Below are 23,574 nucleotides of genomic sequence, written 5' to 3'. Positions count from 1 at the left end.
TTTATTGTTTGACAATCACAGATCGAATGATCTTCAACAGAATCACGATGTAAAATTTCTCACCTCAGTGCAAATTATTGTTTATCCATCTTAGCACCGCTTCACCGATGGGATATTGTGTTCTTGGCTGTTTGTAAACACAGATCACACGAGGAAAACTATGAGGAGACACATCGCGATGATTATTAAATGTATAATAAACATACTACAAGTTATGGATGACCACCGTCGCCGTGGAGAGGACAGGACGCGCATCTGGTGAGGCCAAATGCGTGTTAGTTACTTTTATATATTTGATTCTTTATTTTGAAGCATGGAAGCTCCGCTAACAATAGGGTAAACTGTTTATTGACAGAAAAGTACAGTACATCATGTATCTCAGTGAAAGTACAGTAAATACACATGGATTATTACAGTACTGTGTGGATGAACATATATTCGTTTGTTGACGTTCTGAAGGTTGTGTACAAGCGTCCAGCTCGCAGATTAGCGCTGATAATGCGTCAAAACAAACAGACGGGACGCTGGAAGATGAAATATTACAGATGATTGAGACAGGTCAAATCTCCCAATCATTACACCAATACAGAATGGACATAAATGAAATGATATGAAGCTGGAGATTGTGGATTCTATTTTAGATTGTGATAGACCAGATATTTTTAATGATTTAAAGCAGTTTGCAGTTTGACTTATCCTCTTTCAAAGACTGTTCAGAAAACACACACACAAAAAAAGCACATTGTATTGAGGTGGTTCATCATATGTGAAACAACATAAATAATACTATTTGTCACAAACAGCAGCTTTTTATGTAACTTCTGAGTGTTTTCTGTAAAATAATATACAGATATTGCATGTTTCCCCACTGCAGGTATGTACAGTATAGGAACATTTGGAGACCGGCTATTATCTTATTACAAACCTGCTTTGCGATGCCTCTAAAATGGCCGCCGTTACCCACAATGCACCATTCCATGACGTCTACGCCCGAGCTCTATTGGAACATTTCATATTTGTGTAGGCGGAAATTGTATACAAAAAGGGTATTATTCCTTCCTTCAGTTGGAATGGAATAACTTTTGCATAGATTATGATATAAATTTTTTTTCCTCTATTAGCTGACATGGGCTGGAAACCCTTCATTGCCTGAGCTATGGAATTGAAATGACTGAGCTAATTTCAAACTTCAGTTTATAAAAATAAAATAAAAATTAAAATTTTCCCTATTTATTATAACACAGACAACATATATAATCATTTTTATCAATTTCAACAGTGTTTTATGTAATTCCAAAGGGTTTCCTTTAAAATGATACCAAACTTCGGTATTTACACCTCTGCATGTAGGAATAGGAACCTTTTTAATTTAGGTAGGAAAATGTAAAACGGAAATCCCCAAAATAGCATTTGAGCTTAACTGGCTAGTCACTTCTCACCTTTTTGTTAAGGGTGGTCTTCAACTGTGAGTGGAAGCACCTGCTCATTTTTCTTCATACTGTTTTTTTTTTCTGTTTTTCTTTTCTGTAGGGCTGGCACTCTCTCATCCCTGACAGCCTCCCAGAGTTCACTTCTCGTTCTTTTCTTTTCATGACTGTGAAACAAAAAATCTGTCAGCCCCTCCTTTCCAAATATATAACTCGGAGACCCCAAGTTGAAATACTCTTGCATTTTTCTCATTTAAATCAGCTATTTTCATTGTATAGCAGCATAATAATAGGTGACCAGTTAGACTGAAAAATTAACATGAAGTTCAGAATTTCTTTGTATTTGGTTTGTGCCCATGACAGGACGACTCAAGCTGCCACTGACTCTGTTTGTTCATGCAAAATCAGATCTTTAAAAGGGCAAAGGACCCAATACAGAGCTCTGTAGCGTATCTTACTTTACCACTGTAAGATCAGATGTCTTTTCCTTTACCCAAAGTCATAGTGATTTAAGAGGGAGAATTTGAGACCATTTGTAAGACTCTTTGAGCTGTTTCTCCTGAAAGTCTTCTGTCCTCCAGCTCACACTGCTCTGACTCTCTCAGGACTGCAGAACGCTCCCGCAGCTCCACCAAAAACATTTCACACAGCAAATCATGTAAATGTTTAGAGCATGAAATGTAAATTGTGTCCATTGCATCAAAACCACTGACTTGTAGTGCATATAATTACATTTATTATAAATATAAGATGATCAGCTTACCTCAGTGTTATCCACAAACTTTTGTCTAACGAGAGGTACTGACTCAAAAGCACGAATCTGACAGATAAGCTCCATCTTCTTGCTTCGCTCGACCTGGGCCTCCTCCAGAGCCTCGCTGAGGAGTTCCCTGCTCTGCTCTGAGACCTCCTTAACTGCTCCGAAGAAATGCAGTGCGTTTTTATTGTCATTTAATACTTTCTCAAAATGCTATACAAATCACACTTTTTGTACCTATCTGTTGATTAATTTCTTGCAGCTTTGGAGTTCTTGTGATCATCGGCCACTTGTTGCACCAGTTCTCCCATTTCCTTTTCCACTTTCAGAAGTTTTTCTGCATACTTGCACATGAGCTCTGCAGTCTGAACCAATCACACATTATGTCACCATAAACTTAATGCAGACTGAGTCATGTATTGCTGTAAACACTGATGTTTGTTATGACATCACCTCTTTATTTTGCTGAGCTTTATGTTGGTTACGCTCCAAGACATTTCTCGTGCAAGAACTGCCTCCTCATGGCTGATCCGTCCCTCCAGTCTTCAGCGCTCAAGCTCAACTAGTTCCTCCTGCAGATCCTTCTCCTTCATCTCCTTTGTCGCAGGAATGCAGATTGCTTGCACCCTGCGACAAACGCTCTAATCTGAACACCCAAATACATGTAGTACATTAGAACAAAAGATTTTGTTATTCACACAAGTGAATAACCATGGTATGAATGTTGTGGAAGACAACTCCATGACTTTTGTGATTGATCTTGAAGGTTTAGATCAACCCAAAATTTTCTGATCTCACATTTATCTCATGATTTTCTAAGTCACCCTAGAAGAACCATAAATGTAGTTTACACCACTACAGAAATAATGTCATATTGCAATATTGATGTCAGACCCAGTGTCCTAGTGGGGTGCTTTCATGTGTCTTATTAAATATATGTAAATGAGATTTGTTTCTGTTTTTTTCTGATTTCAGTTTGCTCCTCACGAAATCTTATCTTTAAAAGGGCAAGGGACCTCATATTGAGCCTTGTGGCACACCTTAATGTACCACATTAGATTATATGTCTAAGATTAGAATTCTGTTCCCTTACCCAAACAGTTGTAGAGATCTGAGAGGCTCAAAAGGAAGCTCCTTTTGTACAAATGAGCCAATGCCACACATTATTTATTTATATATTTATTACATTTATTTTTATTGGAAAGTTGTGGCCTAGTTGTTAGAGTGTTTGACCCCTTACCCTAGGGTTGTGGGTTCGAGTCTCGGGCCAGCAATACCATGACTGAGGTGCCGTTGAGCAAGGCACAGAACCCCCAACTCCAGGTGTGCCTTCACTGCTGTGTGTGTGCACTTTGGATGGGTTAAATGCAGAGCACGAATTCTGAGTATGGGTCACCATACTTGGCTGTATGTCACTTTTACTTTTTCACTTATTTGATTAATCACATAGAAACAGAGCAAAGTCTCAAATAGTAGTTATATGTCATTTAGATAGTTTATGGTGCTGCTTGTCTTTTCTTTCTTTTTTATTAAACATTGACAATCATTCTACTTAAATGGAAAACAGCAGCATATATTGTCTACATTTGTGTTTCATTGGAAAAAAAAAAGTTTTGGAAATGTGTGAGTTAATGGTGAGTAAATGATGACAGATTTTATTTAAATGTGGTATTAGTTGCTTTTCAATGTTTTGGAATAATGACAAATAATTTGAGATAATGAGTCCAAATAATTTGGAGCTCACTTGAGTAATTGTAAAGAGACAAATAAAATCTAAACTCTACCTTTGTAACTCTTCTTCTAGTCTACGATTATATAAAGCTCCCTCTCGCAGTGTGGCTGTTGTGTTCAGTCTGACAGGTAAGCTGTTCATCTGTGCCATTGTAAACAGATACATCCAAACACTTTTTAACAGTACAAAGATCCTCAATAGTAGAAAATAGGTTCAAAAGCACATGGTGCATGTGTCAAGAAATTTTTTTTTATCAATACAAGCTCCATCTAGTCTAAATTACCTTTTGGGTGGCAGGGCTTCAAGAAGTATAAAGCTTGTCAAATTGAAGTTCAGCATCACGGCTTTGATGAATCTGGGATATTGTGTTCTGCTCATTAAAAAATACAAACATTTGTAGCTTTTGATTTTTGTGGTGCTGTGGCATTAAATAAAAAACATAGCTCAGTTCAATTGTGCTGTAAGACTCTAACTTGAGTTTTCTCAGACTTCTGTGAGTTTGCACATCTAAACTGCTGAGAGTTTGCTACATTCAGGATTTGTTAATGGAGTAAGTAAAAAAACACAATAAGGTAATGAAGTCCGAACAGAAATGAATGTAATAATTCGGACAAAATCAAAAGCAGTTTGCTTCTCTGTTTGGCTTACTAAAGCTTTCTGTCGATTACTCTGCTTCATCTCCTTTGGGGTTCTGTGAGTGGTGGCTGGTACCTGAGGAAGAAGGCAAGCAAATGCCACAATCAACATAATATTACCATCTAAAATTAATAATAACATTTTGACCTTTTCCCAAACAACCAATAATGCAATAATAAAATGTTGATAGAATGAGTACAGAGTTTTTTTTTTTCAATAAATAAAAAAAAAAGACTGACCATAAAACACATACTCCATTATTTTAAGTATTTATTTGAATACTTACCGGCTTGAGCTTGTCCTTCTGTGGATTGACTTCAGGAGCAGGGAGCGGTCGAGCTTTGGGCTGGGTCAGATCAAATTCCCTGGTGTTTTTCCTGGGAGAGTTTTTTGCCAGTCTGATCCAACAGCACCTCAATCTCATTCCACCGTCTGATAAGAAGAATAAAGAACAAATAACAGAAATAGTATAGCATAATCTATAAGTTACATGTTAATTCTGGCATCAGGAAACAGCCTTTTCAAGCCTCCAGCTAGAATTCATACTCTCATTAATAATTGAACGATTACTAAAAGCATCCACCTAATTAAAATACCAATTTCAATTGATGACATACAGACACATAAATAATTCAGGATATGTATTTATTCTTTGATAGAGTGATTTAATTCAACACCAGCCTTTAAGGTAACATCGTCTGAAGGTATGAAGCGCGCATCAAAAGGTAATATACAGCACTAATAAACACTCTTTCTGGTTTACTATTAGCATTTTACCTCATCAGTGGGGTAATCCAGTTATTCTGTACAACATTGGCATCATATATGTGACTCCATTCTCTCTGGATGTGTGTTGTGAGGTTGCTGATGTTGAAGAAAAAACTCATGAACTGAGACACCGAACAGAAAATCTCTCCTTTACTATTCAAGTTCACTGTAAATTACATTTTCATTCTATTTTTCCAGATTTATAAACTGATCCATAAAATAGTGCACATCAAGGATCTATGTGTATAGTACATGTGTTTTGCTTACTTTGTGCATTTTTGAGATGTCTAGAGACTTGATAATTCTACTGAAATGCAAATGCTCCAGGTCAAGATCATCAAGACAGAACATGGTGAGAAACAAGACACAAGACAAAACTAGATCTGTTACCTTTCTGAATGTCTAAATCTAAATTAACTTAAGAAAAAGTAGTTGGGCTATAGTTATATTACCATCAGTAGTATAAAACAAAATACATTTACCAGCGAACACTCTGAATATTTTATTTTTTCCATGGTCATTGTAAAAGATGTTGACCACAACATCCAAAAGCTTTTTGTGCATGTAACATCCATACAAAGTATCAATAATAAACTTCTGGACAGAAGAGGAGAGATTATAAAAGACAGAACACTTGGGATTATTATGTGTCCCTAATATAGATAGACATGAAACTGCTCTTTTAACTCTTTCAAATAACAATAGTAAAAATAATGAAATTTAATAAATTAATCTTGAACTCATCAAGTATTTAAAGGGGGAATGTTAAATTAAAGACAACTAAGTAAGACTGATTAAGACACAAAATAATGTCTGTGTTTATTCAACTGGCCCCAGTTCTGTAGTCTGCAACATCAGAAGTAACTGTAATTAAATTAAATTACTTTTTCAACTTTTTCACGATTTTTAACGTGGGCACATGCATACTGTATGTATATGGAAGAGAATAGGCCTGAGTTAGAAACTAATACCTTAATATCCTTGGCAGGATCCTCTGTAAAACTGTCAAGGCATTGTTTGTCCTCCTGAAAGTCGTCCAGGAGCTTTGTGACCTCGTTGACAAGTTCATTCTCACTGGATCTCTCAGCCAAATTAAATATACTCTCGGCTCAATAGATGGCAGTCCGATAATGTGGATAATATTTACTTCGCTTACCTGATTCAGATCATTTTAATAAACCTGGTCAGAGTGTTATTGTTTGTTGTTGTTGTAGGTTTAGCGGTAGGTCGATGCTGTCCTGTCAGCTGCAGCGTGCTGTTGTTGCCTGGCAACAGCGAGGCGGTCCGTCTTCCCCTTTGTTCTCTTTTGTACAAAAATGAAACATTTAGTGAGAAATATAATATTAACTATAATAATAATTCATTTAAAGCATGAATAGCATTTCAGTAACATGGAGTGATTTACACAAAAAAAGAGAGAGAGAGAAAGTAAAAAATTTTTTTTTTACAAATAATTAAAATAATTAAAATATTAATAAATATTATTTTCCCTTTGTTTTTTTTTTATTTGTGTGAACAAAAAGCACTGTTAGGTTAATAAAAACAACTGCACTAATATTTTAGAAATAATAAAATCGCGGCAAGTGTTTGGCAACACTAGCGTAATGAGTCGAGCAGCGCAGCTTCCGTAGTCTGACTGAGCGAGCGCGAGCTCCAGAGCTTCGTCATGAGCAGCCCGTGTGTTTGGGGACAAAGGCGACCGCTCGACTGCTGGATATAAGGGCAGAGTCCGAGCCCGTGATTAGCTAATAGTGGATTAACACTGCCTGTGTCTGTTTTCTGGTCTCTAATTAACACTGTCAGCGCGGTTTTGTTAAAGAGCAGGTGCTAGCCTAGCTCGCTAGCTGTGTTTGTGTGTGCGGGTTTAAAGGTCCGGTTCGGGTTTGGGACGAAGCTGTCGCTAAACTGGCGAGGTGACCAATGATGAATCGTTTCCGAAAGTGGCTTTATAAGCCAAAGGTAAGCTTTCTATTTGATAAATAAATAAATAAAAAATACTAAAATGTAGCTAAATTAATGTGATTCAAAACATAGCGAGCTGTCTAGTTAGACAGCAATCGGGGTATCATATGATATGTGCGTCTTACACAGCATTTTGGGTCGTCGTATAAAATACAAGCCCTCTAACAGCTCTTTTGGCATCACATGATTCGAGCTGCCTACCTAGACAGCATTGTTGAGCGACACACAATGTGACATGCCTACCTAAACAGCAATGTTGGACATCCTAAGACAACATTTCCTTGTAGTTAGAATCTTCACTACGTTTTGAAACGCAGTCCTTTAATATTTATTCAGATGACTGTTGTACCTTTATAATCAATGGGCATGTTCACAGCCCTGGGGTAGGCAGATATTTAATTATATTCTTTGTTAAAATATGCATATATTAGTAATTCATAAATTCAGGTATATTTCTGTGCGTTAGCTTTTCTTAACTGTGTTTGGTCTTTGATAAAGACCTTTGTGTGGCCCCAAACTTACTTTCTATAAGCAATTTGTATTTTACACGTCTTAAACCCTAACATTTCTCTGTAGCCCACAATGTGTTTAGTGTTGAGAGATTCTTGCAGTCCACACTTTGGTCAACTGGTGCAATTGTTCTCTGTGACCGTTTTGTTGTCAACTGATGTTTAATGCATTAAAGAATTTGTGTGAGAAATTAAGGCCACTTTTCAGTCCATTTTTGGTCATGTCTTAAAAAGTCTGAATGGTCTCCCAACAGGATGTTAGAGCAGAAAAGTGTTATTCCTTAAGATATGCAAACACCGGTTGTCAAGGAAGCCTTGGCCCATGGGTACAGTTCTACCTCCATGACTGTGACTCACTTGGACACATTCTTCACAAACATGCCTGTTGTTGTCATCAGGAACTAACTGCAGTGTCTGACACTCAATAAAATAAGCACATTTTTAGTATACAAAATTAGAAAAGATTGGTCTTTTGATAAATTATTTAATTAGTGCTGGAAAACGGTAAAAAAATAATAATAATCGCATTATGCAAAAAACTAATAATGCATTCAAAAGTAGTGTATTGTGCACTTTTTTTGCATTAAAAGTAGGCTTACTGCTATATGAACAAAAGTGTATTAACATTTGGTTTGCAAACACTTTAAACAAATAATGTGCTTTTTAACAGCAGTGTTAATTTTACATAGTATTAATTAAAATATTTAGCCTAAATCTCAACTTATAACATTAATATAATTAAATATAAAATAAACCATTTGTAACTGCCAGGACATTAATGCTTTTATAGAAAATATTTTATAGTTTGTTATAGAAAAACAAGTTATGCTCAGAGTCCAGAGCCTCAATCATAACATTATAACGGGCTCCTTCATATTAGAGACCTGCACGATCACGGGAGCCGTGTGGGACAACACTTGATGGGCCGGAAGAGACTCACCGCATCCCATACGACTCAAAATAATAAACCACAAAGTTAACAAAAAGATTCACTCGGGAGCGCTTCTCTGCTGTCTTCTCGTGCTATCGGATACTTTCTATTTCCAACTTATAAAGTCATGATTACAAGCTTGTTGTATTATTTTGTGTTAAAAATAACAGCAGACAGTGGTTTGTGAATTTTGATGCTTAGCCTAAATAGTTTGATCAGGAGCACCGCCTCCCGTGACTCATGATTTGTCTGCATGGGTATTCACAGCCAGTGAGCAACGGACTTTCATAATAATAAACAACTGCTATAATAACACGTTAACTTGCCTAGCCCCAGATTTAATATGTTTGGTTGATGCTTAGGAAAGTATGTCTCTGTTAGTGCATTACTTGACCCAGGTCCTCATTATCAATGTTGCCTTAATTTTACAACTGTGCTAAACCGTAAACCTAGGCAGACATCATTTTCATCACTTTGAAGTCTGTTTGAATTTCACAACCCAAGAAGTCGCCCAGAGCAAAACGGTGATTGCTTATGTTTTGTACAGGCCTGGTACATCCTTTAGTTCCCTGTGCAGCAGAAATATTTAGCTCCACATGTATTTAATTGTTCTGTGGTGATTCGGAGTCTCAAGTGGTTTGCTTTCTCCTGTGTGGATATCATAGGGCTGACCCATTCAAATCAGCTTATTATACTCCGCTCCACTCCGGTCCAGTTCCCAGCCACGTGCCACTTCCCAGACAAATTCATGTGCAGATTATAAACGGCCACAGTCCAGAAAACAGACTCGAAACACTCCAAATACTATATCACAACTTGCAGATAACCCCTGACTATCGTTAGGCTACAGGATTCCTTTATTAGTTAGTGCTGCTTGCTAAGGTAAACTTGGGCATTATTTTTTCTGTAAAGGGTAAGGGGATTGAAAAGTGTAACTTGCTCTTAACATTTTGTGCTATGGATGTTAATGGTAAATGATGCAGTTTGGAGAAATTTCTTTCGCCTAGTGGACAATAATACAAAAACAAATCCTAGGCTTGCATTAAAAACAGAGACCTGGGCTATATTTAAACACCCGAATGTAGCAGAGACTTGGACTCTTGAAAATAACACCGTAAAACACTCAGAACATATTAGCATCTACATGGCAACACCCTGGCAACTACCCACAGCACCCCAGTATTGTTTTGGAAATTTTGCACTGGCGTGTATTATAAAATTATTAAAAATAATCAGAATTATTAAAAAATGGGAAAATATTGACAATCTAATAATATATTATTTATGCTCACCAAAGCTGTATCTATTCAATCAAAAACACAGTGAAAACAGTAATATTGTGGAATATTATTATAATCTTATTATAAGAAAAATATTATATAAGACCTGAGATGACTGAGAAGAGATGATGACAACTCCTCCCTGAACCAACATAAAAAACTACCAGATTGTGCTATAAGTTTGATTCCAACACATCATAGCTGTTAATTGTCTTCTGCATTTATTTGAATACGTCATTAACTAACTGCATGATTTTTACTGTACATTTCTGCCTCAAAGACATCAGCTTGACATAGTCCCCACTGATGAGCTAAATATAATGTAAAGCTTACATTTTCTGTGAAGCTGCTTTGCAACGGGTTGTATCGTATCGTAATTTGACTTAAAAAAAAAAAATGTAATAACATATTTAAATAACTGTTGTATTTTAATAGATTTTATAATTGTAATTTATTCCTGCCATGGCAAAGCTACATTTTAAAGATTTTTTTTTTAATTAAAGAGAAAGTGACGTGACATATAGCCAATTATGGTGACCCATACCTGGAATTACGAGTCCAAATCTCTAATCATTAAGCCACGACTTCCCCCAGTAATGTCACATTATCAATCAGAGATCATTCTATCATTCATTACAAAACCACAAAAAGGCTTAAGTCTCAGTTTTTCAAAATTGAGATTTACACATCAAATGAAAACTGAATAAATAAACTTCCGTTGATGTATGTATGGTTTGTTAGGATAGGACTGGAATCTGAGGATGGAAACAATCTGGAATCTGAGGGTACAAAAAAAATCTAAATACTGTGAAAAACACAAGTTGTCCATATGAATTCTTAGCAATGCATTTTACTAATCAAAAATTAAGTTTTTATATATTTACGGTAGGAAATATACAAAATGTCAAAACATGATCTTTACTTAATATCCTGATGATTTTTGGCATAAAAGAAAAATCAATCATTTTGACCCATGCAATGTTTCTTGCCTATTGCTAAAAATATACCCCAGCGACTTAAGACTGGTCAAAGGTCACATATATGCTGGATTGGTGCTGAAGAAATATTTACACCTTGAAGCTTGAAGCTCCAGTCTATGATGTAATTCTTGGAAGATGTTTCCTGTTGAGTGCCCGCTGGAGCAGAAGGGGTCCAAAGGTCTAAATCCTTTTCAGTGCTCTTCAATCCAGTGCTGACATCTATAGCTACACTCATTTAGTGTCTTACATGCTCTTCTGATATGGGAATGGCTGTTGTCGCAACAACATATGCCTCTTTAAATAAAACTAATTTCTCATACAGCACCAGACACCCCTCTTATTACAGGACTCTGATATGTGCTTACTTTTAATACTAGTTTGTTTGGCCATCTGGTGCTTGATTAGATCATTCCAAGTATTTGTTTACATTTGGGTTTTTTTTTTTTTTTTTTTTTTTTCATACAGAGATCAGATCCACAGCTGCTGGCCCAGTTCTACTATGCAGATGAAGAGCTGAACCAAGTGGCCACTGAGCTGGACAGTCTGGACGGCAGGAAGGACCCTCAGAGGTGTACACTGCTGGTCAACCAGTTCCGCTCCTGCCAGGTTTACCAGATCTCTCCACTTACGATCTTACAGCAGATGTTTGTTTTTCATTCTGGAATGTTTAAGAAGGAGTCTGTTTGAATATATATTTTTAAATATAATATTCCTGTGATGGTAATGCCAAGACAAACATTACTTGAGTCTTTAGTCACGCATTCTTTCAGCAATTGTTTGCTGATTTGGTGCTCAAGAAATGTGTATTATTATCACTGTTAAAAACAACTGTGCTGTTTAATATATTTGTGGAAACTGTGACATTTTTTGGATTCTTTAGAAATTTATTAGAAATCTTTTATTAAAAAAAAAGTCTTCACTGTCACTTTTGATCAGTTTAATGAATTCTTGCTAAATAAAAGCATTCATAGTTTTTGACTTTTTTTAACTTACTGACCCCAAACTTCTGAACGGTGGATATTTTCCACACTCCTGGAAATTGGAAATCCTATAATTAATTAATTATCAGGGAATGGCGAAATCATGAATTCTAGCCCTGGGAAAAGCAAATCACAGGAATTTCTACAGTGAATATAAATAAATAAATGACCTGCCTCACTTTAACCCTTAAAAGTGAATGTTCTTACACTGCATGTTGTGTATCAATCTTCTCAATATTTGTATAGGACAGTGTTTTAAACATCATCAATCAGATCATGGATGAATGCATACCTGAAGACCGAGCCAACAGAGACTTCTGTGTGAAGTTCCCAGAAGAGATCCGCCACGACAACCTCGCCGGGCAGCTGTGGTTTGGGGCTGAGGTAGTGCACACTAACTAATTACCTTCAGAAAGAGGCATCTTCCATAGAGATATTACTCATGGCATAACCTATATGAAGCAATGATGATATTATCATCACTCCTCTCTCCAGTGCCTTGCAGCAGGATCGATCATCATGAATCGTGAAATCGAGAGCATGGCCATGAGACCTCTAGCTAAAGACCTCACCCGTAGCCTGGAGGAAGTACGCAACATCACACGAGACCAAGCGCTACGAGATCTCAACAACTACACAGACCGCCTGAAGGAGGTGCTACGTCAGTTTGACAGCCTCTTCGCTGAGTTTGAGCTCAGGTATTTAAAAATGCTGCTTGTCCGACCTTGTGATAATAAAATAAAGATGATGCATTCATGGACCGTTCATAAAGATACATTTACAAGAGCAGATTTTTAAAACAAAATGTGGTGTTAATGTAATCATATAATGGGTCTGTCTGTTTCCTATTGCAGCTACGTGTCAGCCATGGTGCCTGTGAAGTCTCCTAAAGAGTATTACATCCAGCAGGAGGTGATGGTGCTCTTCTGTGAGACAGTTGAGAGGTAAATATTCAGATCTTGGACTGTATCCCTATACAATACACACGGTGATATGATGCATTGTCATATTAATTGGAAAGAAACGTGAAAAGAATTATGACCAGTGAAATTTCTAGCACCATCTATTTATTTATTTACTTGTTTTTTTTTTAAATGTATTATTATTATTAAGCAAATGTCTTGTTTTCCCATCTCAAGGGCCCTAAAACTTGAGTATCTTACACAAGACATGATCGATGACTATGAACCAGCTCTCATGTTTACAATCCCTAGACTTGCCATTGTTTGGTAAGTGATATGTCATTCTAAAGATGTTTTTTTTTTTTCATGTCATCCACCTCTAAAATGATCATTTTCATCACACTGTATATGTCATTCTCTTTTAATGGTATCTTTTCTCGTGCTTCGTCTTATTAGTGGCCTTGTTATCTACTCTGAAGGGCCTCTTAACCTCGACCGCAAACCAGAGGACATGTCTGAACTCTTCCGGCCTTTCCGTACTTTGCTGAGAAAAATAAGGTATGGTTAGTGTTCATAGTAGTCATTCTGATTTGGTCATCTGATGCAGGTGTAGCCAGAGGTTATTCAGTGAGACATGCATCAGTGACTGCATCGGTCAAATCTGTGATTTGGTTTGGTTTTGCTTTGATTGCATGTTATTCTGTAGTCCTGTCTAGACGGTGTCACTGATTATGATGGGTTGCTCTGAATACACCGGACACAAGCAGCGCAAAAAAAAAAAAAAATCAAGTTTATTTGTACATCACTGGATTCTTGTCTCTCTTTAATTGTATAGATTTATAATATCTGCATCAGCGCTGAGATTTAAAATTGAAACCCTGTTAACTTTTTAAGTAGCAACTGAAGAAAATGTTAGATTTGTGAATCATCTAATTGTGTTGTTCCTGGCAGGGACCTGCTGCAGACTTTAACTGAAGAAGAGCTCATGACTCTTGAGCGAAGCCTCTGCATCTCGCAGGACGGAGAATTCCCTGCTGGCTCCAGTACGCCGTCGACCAATGACCCGGCCTCTTCCACTGGTCCTGAGAGCCATCTGGAGACACTGGAACAGGATGATGGAGATGAGGAGGTGGTGGATCTCACACTTTGTGTAGCCCAGGAAGATGATTCTGCATGGAAGGAGGATGAGGAGAGGAAGGGGCAGCCCGAGTCCTCCAGTGAGTGCGAAGAGGAGGACGCCACAGATGCAGACTTGGCTTGCTCCATGCAGTATGATGAAGAAGAGATCGAGCAACTTAATATGATGGTGCATCAAGTAGGGGACGAAATGTCTACGCTGCTTTCCCCTCCAAGTCAGAATCAGTCTCCAGCCCATCGGCCTCGGCCCTATAGAGGCAGTAGTCTTGAAGGCTCCAGTGCCGCATCCAGCACTCAGGCATCTCCGCAGAGAGTCCCGGGATTATACCATGATGAGGATAGAGTGTTCTTTATGGATGACTTTGAGTCTGGTGTAACTAGCGAGCTGTGCCATGGGCAACTTCCTCTTCCTACCGTATGCCTCAGATCCCCAGAGCACAGTGGACCGGCCCTGTTGACTGACTCCTCATGTAACGGTTGGTTGACAGTCTGTCAGTCAAGCAATGCCAACGATATGGTTTCCCAACGCCAATCAGCCAAGTCCATGGGGGACTCCGAAAGGTCACCTGTGGTGAATGGCTGGGAAGGGTCACAGGAGGAGGACAGCGTACAGACTGCTGAAGAAATCGCCAATCGGACCGGTGGAATGAAGTTGTCTGCCACTGTTATTTTCAACCCTCATTCCCCAAGCTCGACCGACTTGGCCGTCGTTGTACCTCATTCAACCGGCTTTCAGGAATCCGATGAGGACGGGGCTTTAATTGCCACTCAGTGCCTACTTAACTCCTGCGTGTGCTGCACTGGCGGATGCGTGGAAAACTACGAGGATGCCATGGAGCCTGCTGGACGGGGCATGACGCTGGGGTTTGAGAAGCACAAGCTCACCATCACGAGCTCTGTCATTCAATCAGCAGTAGCTGCTGGCAGCCCAGGGAAGGGAAATGGACCTTTATCACTCACTCTGCCCCCGTCTCAGGGCCACCTCGCCCCTTCTGTGCCCAATGGTTCGGTGCAGAACCAAGTGAGAGAAGATGAAGGCAGTCAGGACTTTTCCCACTATCCCTGCTGTGAGAAATGCACCCCAGGGGTTCTCCTGACTCAGGATAGAGGCTCGGGACAAGGGGAGGGAGGACCTAGCTGCACCCATCAGGACACGGGTTGCCCGACGCAAGCTAAAACTACAGTTAAAGATAGATCGGAAGGTTTTGGAAAACAGCCAAAGGATGATAACCGAAAGAACTCTAGGTTTGTTTAATTAGGTTTTCTTTGATTCTGAAAATGTTTTGTTTGTTGCCTTTTTTTGTATACATCAGTTAATTTCATTATGAAGGTTATCATTCTTTTCGGTTCTCATATTTCATTTTCATCTGTTGCCCCCAAATGTTGTTTTTTTATTTTTTTTCAATGGTCCGCAGCGGTTCTCAGGAGTCCCCCCTCAGTTCTGTCCCCAGCAGTGACATTGACGGTGTTTCTATCACTACATGCAGTTTGTCGAGCTCGTACACTCCCAGGTAAACATGTCTAACTTTTGGCTGATGGGTTAAATATGTGAGGACTGTTACTATAGCGTGCTGTAGCGATGATATACTGTTGAAGTCCAACCTGGAAGTTAGCGTAACCTTGGTTCCTTCTGCAAAACAAACAACCTACAAACGTTTGCAGTTAGCGTATATTTGTTCATCAAGAGAAATTTTACAGCTGAACACGAGGATCATGAATGTTGAAGCCTAAGCACAGTTGCTTTACAAATGTTAGCCTACAATATACCCCACAGTCACATGACATAAATATCATGATCACTGAGGTTCCAACAACTTTATACATTTTTATTTAATATCTTCAAATCTGCAAGCTTAATAATTAACTTGATTTTAACTTGATGGGCTTTAATGTCTTTTTCCAGGCATGTAATAGCCTTTAAATAAATCTTGAATGAGGTTTTAAATAAATCTTATGTTATAGATAAAGTGAAATATACTGAGTGAGTGTTAATACAGGCGTATTTCAGGCATTTAATCAAAATACCTTGGAACAGGAAGTGCAAAAACACTAATTTACTTCTGGGTTTTATGACTAATACATAAAGCACTCTATAGGTTATGTTTAGTTTTTGATGCTAGCTAAGGCTTAGAAGCTTGTGACTTTTTTTTTTTTTTTTTTTGGTTTTCAAATAAGGTTTTCTAAAATCTCACCCCATCTTCCATTGGTAGTCCCGCTGAAAAGCAGAGTGCCTGTTTTGGGCTGATTGAGCTGTTCTAACAAACTCAGCAATATTTCATTAGCTCATATCACAGCTTTTCACCCCAGGTAGTAGAGTATGACTGATTACTCGTATACCTTGAATGCAGCGTAACTGTGCGTTCACACCGCCGGCGTCGAGAGCGTCAAAAATCGCTGTACGCAAACAGGGACACATCACAGATTATTGAAACACAAAACAGCAATAATCAACCAGTCCTCCATTGTGCTTGGGAACTAATGTGGTCTGAGCTGGGTTCTCTGGAATCCTCTCAAGCGGTGGACTTCTGAGTTCTGATTGGTTGCTGCCCAACCGCGTCACATCTCATTACCATAAAGTTACCTTGATTTCAACTTTTCAACCTCGACGCTCTCAACGGCCAAAGTCGCGCCAGCTTACATTGAAAATGAATTACTTCCGGCCACTTTGCCGTTCTCGACGCCGGTGTTGTGCCCAATTTTGACCCCCTGCCAAATTATCACCCCCTTGTTAAATCGCTACCTGATTGCCTAATCCTAACCCCGCCCCTAATCCTAACTCCTCCCCCAAACCTACTCCTAAACCTACCAATACTAGGGGGGTAATAATTTGGCAGGGGGTCAGAATTGAGCACAACACCGGCGGTGTGAACGCACAGTACGTTTTTCTGGAGATGCAGTGCTATAAGAATAACCTTTCAGAATATCTTGTTGCACATACCAATGTCCTGATTATCACCCAGAAGACCCTGGCCACTGCATTAAACTCGCATGCACATTGACATCTTATCTCGTCATCCATACAACAACACATTGACAAACACTACTTTTGCAGGGGGAAAATATCATGTATACGTTTTTCTGAAAAAATGTTTATCATCAGTGTGAAAATCAAGTCCTAAAATTTGCTCCTTGATACCAGCAAGCTGTTGCACAAATCCCATAGTGTTCCCTCAATCATAGGGTCACACTTTCTGGATTAACTCGATTATGTGAAACTAAGGCCAGCAGTTTTAACCACAAAATTATCATTTTTCAAAGATTGAACACGAGACAATTATATCTTAGAACGGACTTCATTTTTTATTAGTCTTAAAACTATTATTATTTACATTTTTTCCCCTAATAATCTTCTCTTTCAGTCCCGTCAGTAGCCTGACACCAAGCTCGGACATGTCTGAGGATCTGGATCATCAGGAGATTCAAGTGGCTTTGCAAGCTGCCAAACTCGCTGCTCACAACAAAATTCGCTCCCGTTTCCACAGCAGTGGTGACCTCATCCATCGCCTGTTTGTCTGTATATCAGGTGTGTTACCTAATGACGTGTGGGGTTTGGAGTCTGATTAAGGCTTTGTGGTGCTTGGTAAAGCCTTGTTCGAGTGACAAAACGGCTTTTCTACTGAAGTAAAAATCTAAATGAATCATTAAATACACAGTGCAAATGAATAACAGAACGGCTTGAATTTTGTTTGCATTGTCAGACCTTTTCTTATGAGATCCAGTCTTATAATTAACATCCTGTGATATTGTTTAACATTTCAGTTTTGCCTACTAAGTGCACTGTAAAGCTTACTATAAATGTATAACTAGCTCTGTAAAACTAATAACATTTGTCTTTAAAATGTCTGAAGGTGTGGCTGATCAGTTGCAAACGAACTATGCGAGTGACCTGCGAAGCATCTTAAAGACTCTGTTTGAGGTCATGGCTACAAAATCTGACCAAGAGGACACGGAGAAGCCCAAGAAAGGTTCGTGAGGCACACTTCTGAAAGATACAAATGCCGTAACAGCATGGTTTATCGCCCCGTGTGTCAGACGTCATGGGTTTAATGTGCTGTTTGTTATGCACCTCAGGTCCGTGTCTGGGCAGCGCTGTACTGGAGGACTGTGCTCTCTGTCAGGAGACCATCTCTTCATCAGAGCTCGCTGCCAAAGCACGAGAGGGGCAGTTTGAAGGTTCGTTCAGTATACCACCTATATGCTCACCATATGAAGAAGCATTGTATTTTGATATACATGATACGACAAAACATTGGCTGCATCTGAAATCACAAACCCTCTGACTTGGCACTTTTTTTTTCAACAAGAAGCACTTTGTGCATTAAAAACTGTTCTCTGTAGTATGAATGTGAGTAGGAGACTCATCTGTTATGAATCCTTACCTGTGTTCTTTGTATGCGCTATTTAGATTCTCACCACATGTAGTTGGTCATCTTTTCGCCTACTGTTTTTTTGAAGCTGTGAATTCGAACATACTGATTGTCTCTAGATTTCTATATACTCTATATTTTAAGGAAGTAAGCATATTTAGTTTAAGCCCTAGTTAGCTGCATAACTAGACAATTTAAATCATCGTAGTCTTGCACTAAATACACAACTTTTTTTCAAAAGGCTTTAAGATACACCATACAGTCTACAGGTTTGTCTATTCCAGTAATTTCTTTGAGGAAAAAAGCCTACTGAGAAACGTGGGCTTTCAAACAAGATAATCCGCAAACTCAAGGTTCACAGAAAAGTTAACTGGAAATCTAGAGTGATGCTCTTAGTGAGGATGCTGCTTTAGAAGACATCTTCCTATGTTTCCATGCTATTAGGTTTTAGAGCATTGCTAATACACCTGATGGACCTTTCTTCATTTTTCCAACCCTTTCTCTGTTCTTTTTTTTTTTTCTTCAACATCAGACCCTCCTGAATGGGTACCAGATGAGGCCTGCAATTCCTGCATTGCATGTGAAGCTCCATTTACAGTCATCAGAAGGAAACACCACTGCAGGAGCTGTGGAAAGGTCAGAATAGAGTGCAGTTGTTTCCAGCCGTAAATATCATTTATTTTCTCCATAGAGAAACTAATTCTTTCAAGGCATGGATATATTTATTTTAAAAAAGTGTGTTTGTGTGTGTTTATTTCTTTATTTCTTTAGTAATGTTATAATTTTTAGTTTTAATACTTTAATACTATATATAAAGTGAGAGAGAGAGTGTCCTCCATAAGTATAGGAACAGTAAAGACAAAATTGTTCTGCTTGCTGTGGAGTCAAGGAATCTGTAAATATGATTTAAAAGATGAATATGAGACAAAACTACAGAATGTCACATTTTATTATTGGGTGATTCAACACAGCGATGTTTCACCAGCTAAGAAGATCAGCACTTTTAGAGTTTCATCTCCCTATCTGATGTGAGCATAAGCCTCACAGGTCTTTCTGAGTGATCAGCTGTGTCCTGTTGCATGAATTCTTCAGATATTAAAAGCAGGGAATGTGTCTTATCAGTTATATACATTGCTTCTGCATTCTAAGGATTGCATTTGATAATGACACACACAAACCAGGATGAAGACGAGGAAGCCGACTCTGAAAGAAAAGAAAGCAATTTGCATGCTAAAAGAAAAGTGGAAGTCAATTAGAACTATAGGAAAAACTCGGAGCATGGAGAAATCAAGAGTGTGGAAACTACCGGTGACATCAGCAACCAACGACGACCTGATCGGCTGAGAAAAACCAACATGTTGATGACAGACAAATCAAATTGGATCAGGACAACGACACAGTTCAGTCAAAAACACCATGCCAGTCCAGGCAAGGACTTAATCATGCCAAAGAAATGTAAAGTCTTAGATTGCCCAAATCAATCTCCTGATTTAAATCCGATTGAACATTCATTTCAGCAGCTGAAGAGGAGGCTAAAGACAGAAACTCCCTAAAACAAGCAACAGTTGGAATCGGCTGCATTAAAGGCATCAAAGCATTAGACCAAGAGTCTGGTGATGTCTATGGGTTGCAGACTCACTGCTCTGATTACATGTAAGGGATCTGCAACGAAATATTAGCTTTTCATCTTTTACATATTCTTTAAATTCAGCTGTCCCAATACTTATGCTCACATCAAATACTGCGATGAACTCTAAAAGTGCTGTGCTTTTTATAAAACGTGTGTGTTGAAAGATGAGGAAAAAAACACATAAGTCGCACTGGACTATAAGTCGCATTTATTTAGACCCAAGAGAAAACATTACCATCTCCAGCCGCGAGAGGGCGCTCTATGTCTTCAGTGTAGACTACAGGAGCACTGAGTACGGAGACGGTAGTGTTTTCTCTTAGTTCATTTCTCTCGGTTCATGACAAATTAATTTTGATAAATAAGTCACACCTGACTATAAGTTGCAGGACCAGCCAAATTATGAAAAAAAGTGTGACTTATAGTCCAGAAAATACGGTAATAATAAAATGTGACATTCTGTAGTAGCATATTACAAGTTGTAGTAAGCTGTAGTAACATATTATAAGTTTTTTTATAATGCATTATGCATTCATTATAATGCCTTAAGAGTACCCTTATAATGTATTATAAATAAAGGCTTCATAGTAAGGGTTACCATATTTTTTTTTCTGTATAAAGGCAAACATGAATAACAATGAAGCCATAATCCAACAATCCAACTTGGGGACCAATGTAAAAAGCTGTTAAACAAAAAAAAAAATTAAAATGCCATGGCCAGAACATAAAAAGATGAAATTTATATATAAAAAAGCAACAAAATTCAACAAAGAATAAGCAGACAGCTTAAAGACTGGTGAGCTAAATAATCTAAACCTACCACTTCGTCAGAATTACATCCATTCCTTACTCCCCAAAAATAAAAACACAAACACAAAAACAATTGTCTAGGTCCGCTCACTTACCTGTCCTTCATATGTAGTGCTGGGCAATGATTATCATGATTTATCGCATCCAAAATAAAGGTTTTTGTTTACATAAAATATGTGTGTGTACTCTGTATATTTATAGTGTGTGTGTGTGTGTGTGTGTGTGTGTGTGCGTGTGTATATATATATATATAAACACACACATACAGTATATGTGGACTACAAAACCTGTCTGAAGTGTAAATTTCTTTTAACTGAGATTAACTTTCCATTGATGTATGGTTTGTTAGGATAGGACCATAATTAGCCTAGCATATTTAACTATTTGAAAAACTCAAATGTGAGCGTGCAAAAAATCTAAACACGGAGAAAATCACCTTTAAAGTTGTCCAAATGAATTCTTAGCAATGCATATTACTAATAAAAAAATGTAGTTTTGAAATAGTTACGATAGAAAATGTACAAAATGTTTTCATGGAACATGATCTTTACTTAATATTCTGATGATTTTTGGCATAAAAGAAAAATCGATCATTTTGACCCATACACTGTTTTTTTGGCTAAGAGAATGAAAACGAGAGTTACATGATTCCAGTTCTGATGAGATGATGTTTTATTGCAGATCTTCTGTTCCCGCTGCTCATCACACTCAGCCCCATTGCCTAGATACGGTCAGATGAAACCTGTGAGAGTCTGCACTCACTGCTACATGTTCCACGTAACGCCTTTCTACAGCGACAGGACGGGTATCTGACCACACACACACACACAGAGACATAAGCACACTACCATGAGTCTTACCGAGACTTCTTTTCAATTTCATCATCGTCCAAAAAAATTTACATATAAACACTAAATGCAATCACTTCAAAGAGAAAGAAACCGCCTTGACCACAGAACAAAGTGAGAAGGACGGATATTGCCTCAAGCACATAAAGGAAGTACCCCATCGCTTTGGGAGCCAAAGTATTTATTTAGGGCTTTGCTTTGAAATAATGAGCTAAATTACAAATTTGCTTTCATCAAGCATGGAACAAGCGAGCGATTCTGTGAAACAGAAGTGCACCTGAAAAGATACAGCTTGTTAATAGGATTTAGTCTGGCAGTAATTGTGGTTTTATTAGCACCGGAGGTTCAATGGGCTCAGTTTTCTAGAGTGAATGTAAACTGTGAGCACATTATTAATATGAGAATAACAAAACTGTGACACATGAAGACAATAATACTAACACTAACTGCACCATCAGTGACACCTTTGTGGCACAATATAGCACAGATGTTTCTTTTTTTCCAAATGTTTTTATTTAGACAATAATGCTGCTTTCTGTAAAACAGAGGAGTGATATTTGGGGATTAGATGAATGGCCAAAAATCCATGAGTGTGTGTGTGTGTGTGTGTATGTATATATGAGTTTGAAATGGGTTTAATGTATCTTCCAAAAAGAGAAGATTCTCTCATATTCCTCATGCAAATGAATGTGCAACATTCGGATGTTCTTTGTTTTCTGTAACTAATACTGAACTGTACAGTAATTGCCTTTTACAGCAGTTTTGGAGCCTTCTGCTTTTCCTTCTGGTACGAAAGCCCCTACCTCATCCCTGTTCACCCCTCACACGGTTCTGTCCCGTTACAGTATGTCTACCGTCTCAGTCAACCCTGACTGTCTGCTACACTACGAGGCAGATGCCTTCCTTTTTCTTTGCACACTTTGTTTTTTTATATATATACATAGTGACCAACCACTACTTTCTGTCTGTAACTGTATGTATAATGGCAAATCTCATGAAACCTGTCAAGAATATGCCATCTGGGTCATATTCTAAGAAAATTATGTTAATGTTTCATAAAGAAAATTAAGCCAATTTTTGCATTAATATTAGGAAAATTGACAATCCTCTCCCAAATCTCATTATTGTAATGTGAAAAAATAAATATTTATATTTTATTTTAAATTGTGACGTATTTGTACATCACAGTATAATTGTATTGAATTTAATTGATGCTATTTGAATTAAAAAACATATATCAGCCTGAAATAGGCTTCATTTTCTTTATGCATAATACATTTCTTTTTATTTTCTATTGAATTTGGGGTGAAATAGGACCTGGAAAGGTGACTTCTGTTTGACTTTTACCAATGAAAGAATGAAAGATGTTGTTCTATTGGTTTCAGATCTCAAAATAAGAAAAGCTTTAGTTTTGTACACTTTTTTTGGTTAACTGTAAAACATCTGCTTCTGTAACCTCGTCAGCTTCCAGAAATCAAGCAGGCAAGTTTTATATTTAGTCGTATAAATGCACTAGGTTTTTCTGAAATTAAGCATATTGATATTGTGCTGCAAAACAGTTTTGACCAAAATACTTCACATGAAATGGAAGGAAATGACAAACACTACTGACTAGTATGAAATGCACTTTGTATGAAACTTGAGGAGCATTTGAAATGAGTTACTGCTGGCAAGCCATGACACCTTTCAAGATTTATCATGTGTAATGTTCTCAAATCATTTCACAGTAACATTAAACCTTGCATCTGATTTCAGATGTTATCTACAGACAGAATTGTTTCTTGATTTTACATAACTGTTATTAAACATTCTCCAACACTAAAAATCTGATTGACACTGAAATAGTAAGCCATATATTAATTTTGCCACCTTAATCATTTCAGCACACATTCCTTTTTGCCAAAGTCATTATAGTAAATCT

At 37.9% G+C, this 23,574-nt stretch overlaps 1 protein-coding gene and 1 pseudogene across 1 annotated transcript; one reads left to right on the top strand and one right to left on the bottom strand.

Annotated features, from left to right (window-relative positions):
- Positions 1 to 1,926: 1,926 nt before the first annotated feature.
- Positions 1,927 to 6,988, bottom strand: LOC128031602 (cilia- and flagella-associated protein 99-like; annotated as a pseudogene).
- On the top strand, positions 6,936 to 23,478 carry LOC127933320 (lateral signaling target protein 2 homolog). Its single transcript, XM_052530227.1, has 14 exons — positions 6,936 to 7,279; positions 11,448 to 11,588; positions 12,209 to 12,346; positions 12,458 to 12,660; positions 12,817 to 12,906; positions 13,102 to 13,191; positions 13,321 to 13,422; positions 13,816 to 15,246; positions 15,417 to 15,512; positions 17,361 to 17,524; positions 17,850 to 17,966; positions 18,073 to 18,174; positions 18,901 to 19,004; positions 21,487 to 23,478. Exons 1-14 carry the CDS (start codon positions 7,241 to 7,243, stop codon positions 21,616 to 21,618), a joined length of 2,949 nt encoding a protein of 982 aa, XP_052386187.1. The 5' UTR covers positions 6,936 to 7,240; the 3' UTR covers positions 21,619 to 23,478.
- Positions 23,479 to 23,574: the final 96 nt, after the last annotated feature.

The sequence above is a fragment of the Carassius gibelio genome, chromosome A17, assembly GCF_023724105.1.
Source record: "Carassius gibelio isolate Cgi1373 ecotype wild population from Czech Republic chromosome A17, carGib1.2-hapl.c, whole genome shotgun sequence".
NCBI classification, from domain to species: domain Eukaryota; kingdom Metazoa; phylum Chordata; class Actinopteri; order Cypriniformes; family Cyprinidae; genus Carassius; species Carassius gibelio.
The sequence above is the reverse complement of the archived record's forward strand: the minus strand, read 5'-3'. Positions and strand labels throughout refer to the sequence as shown.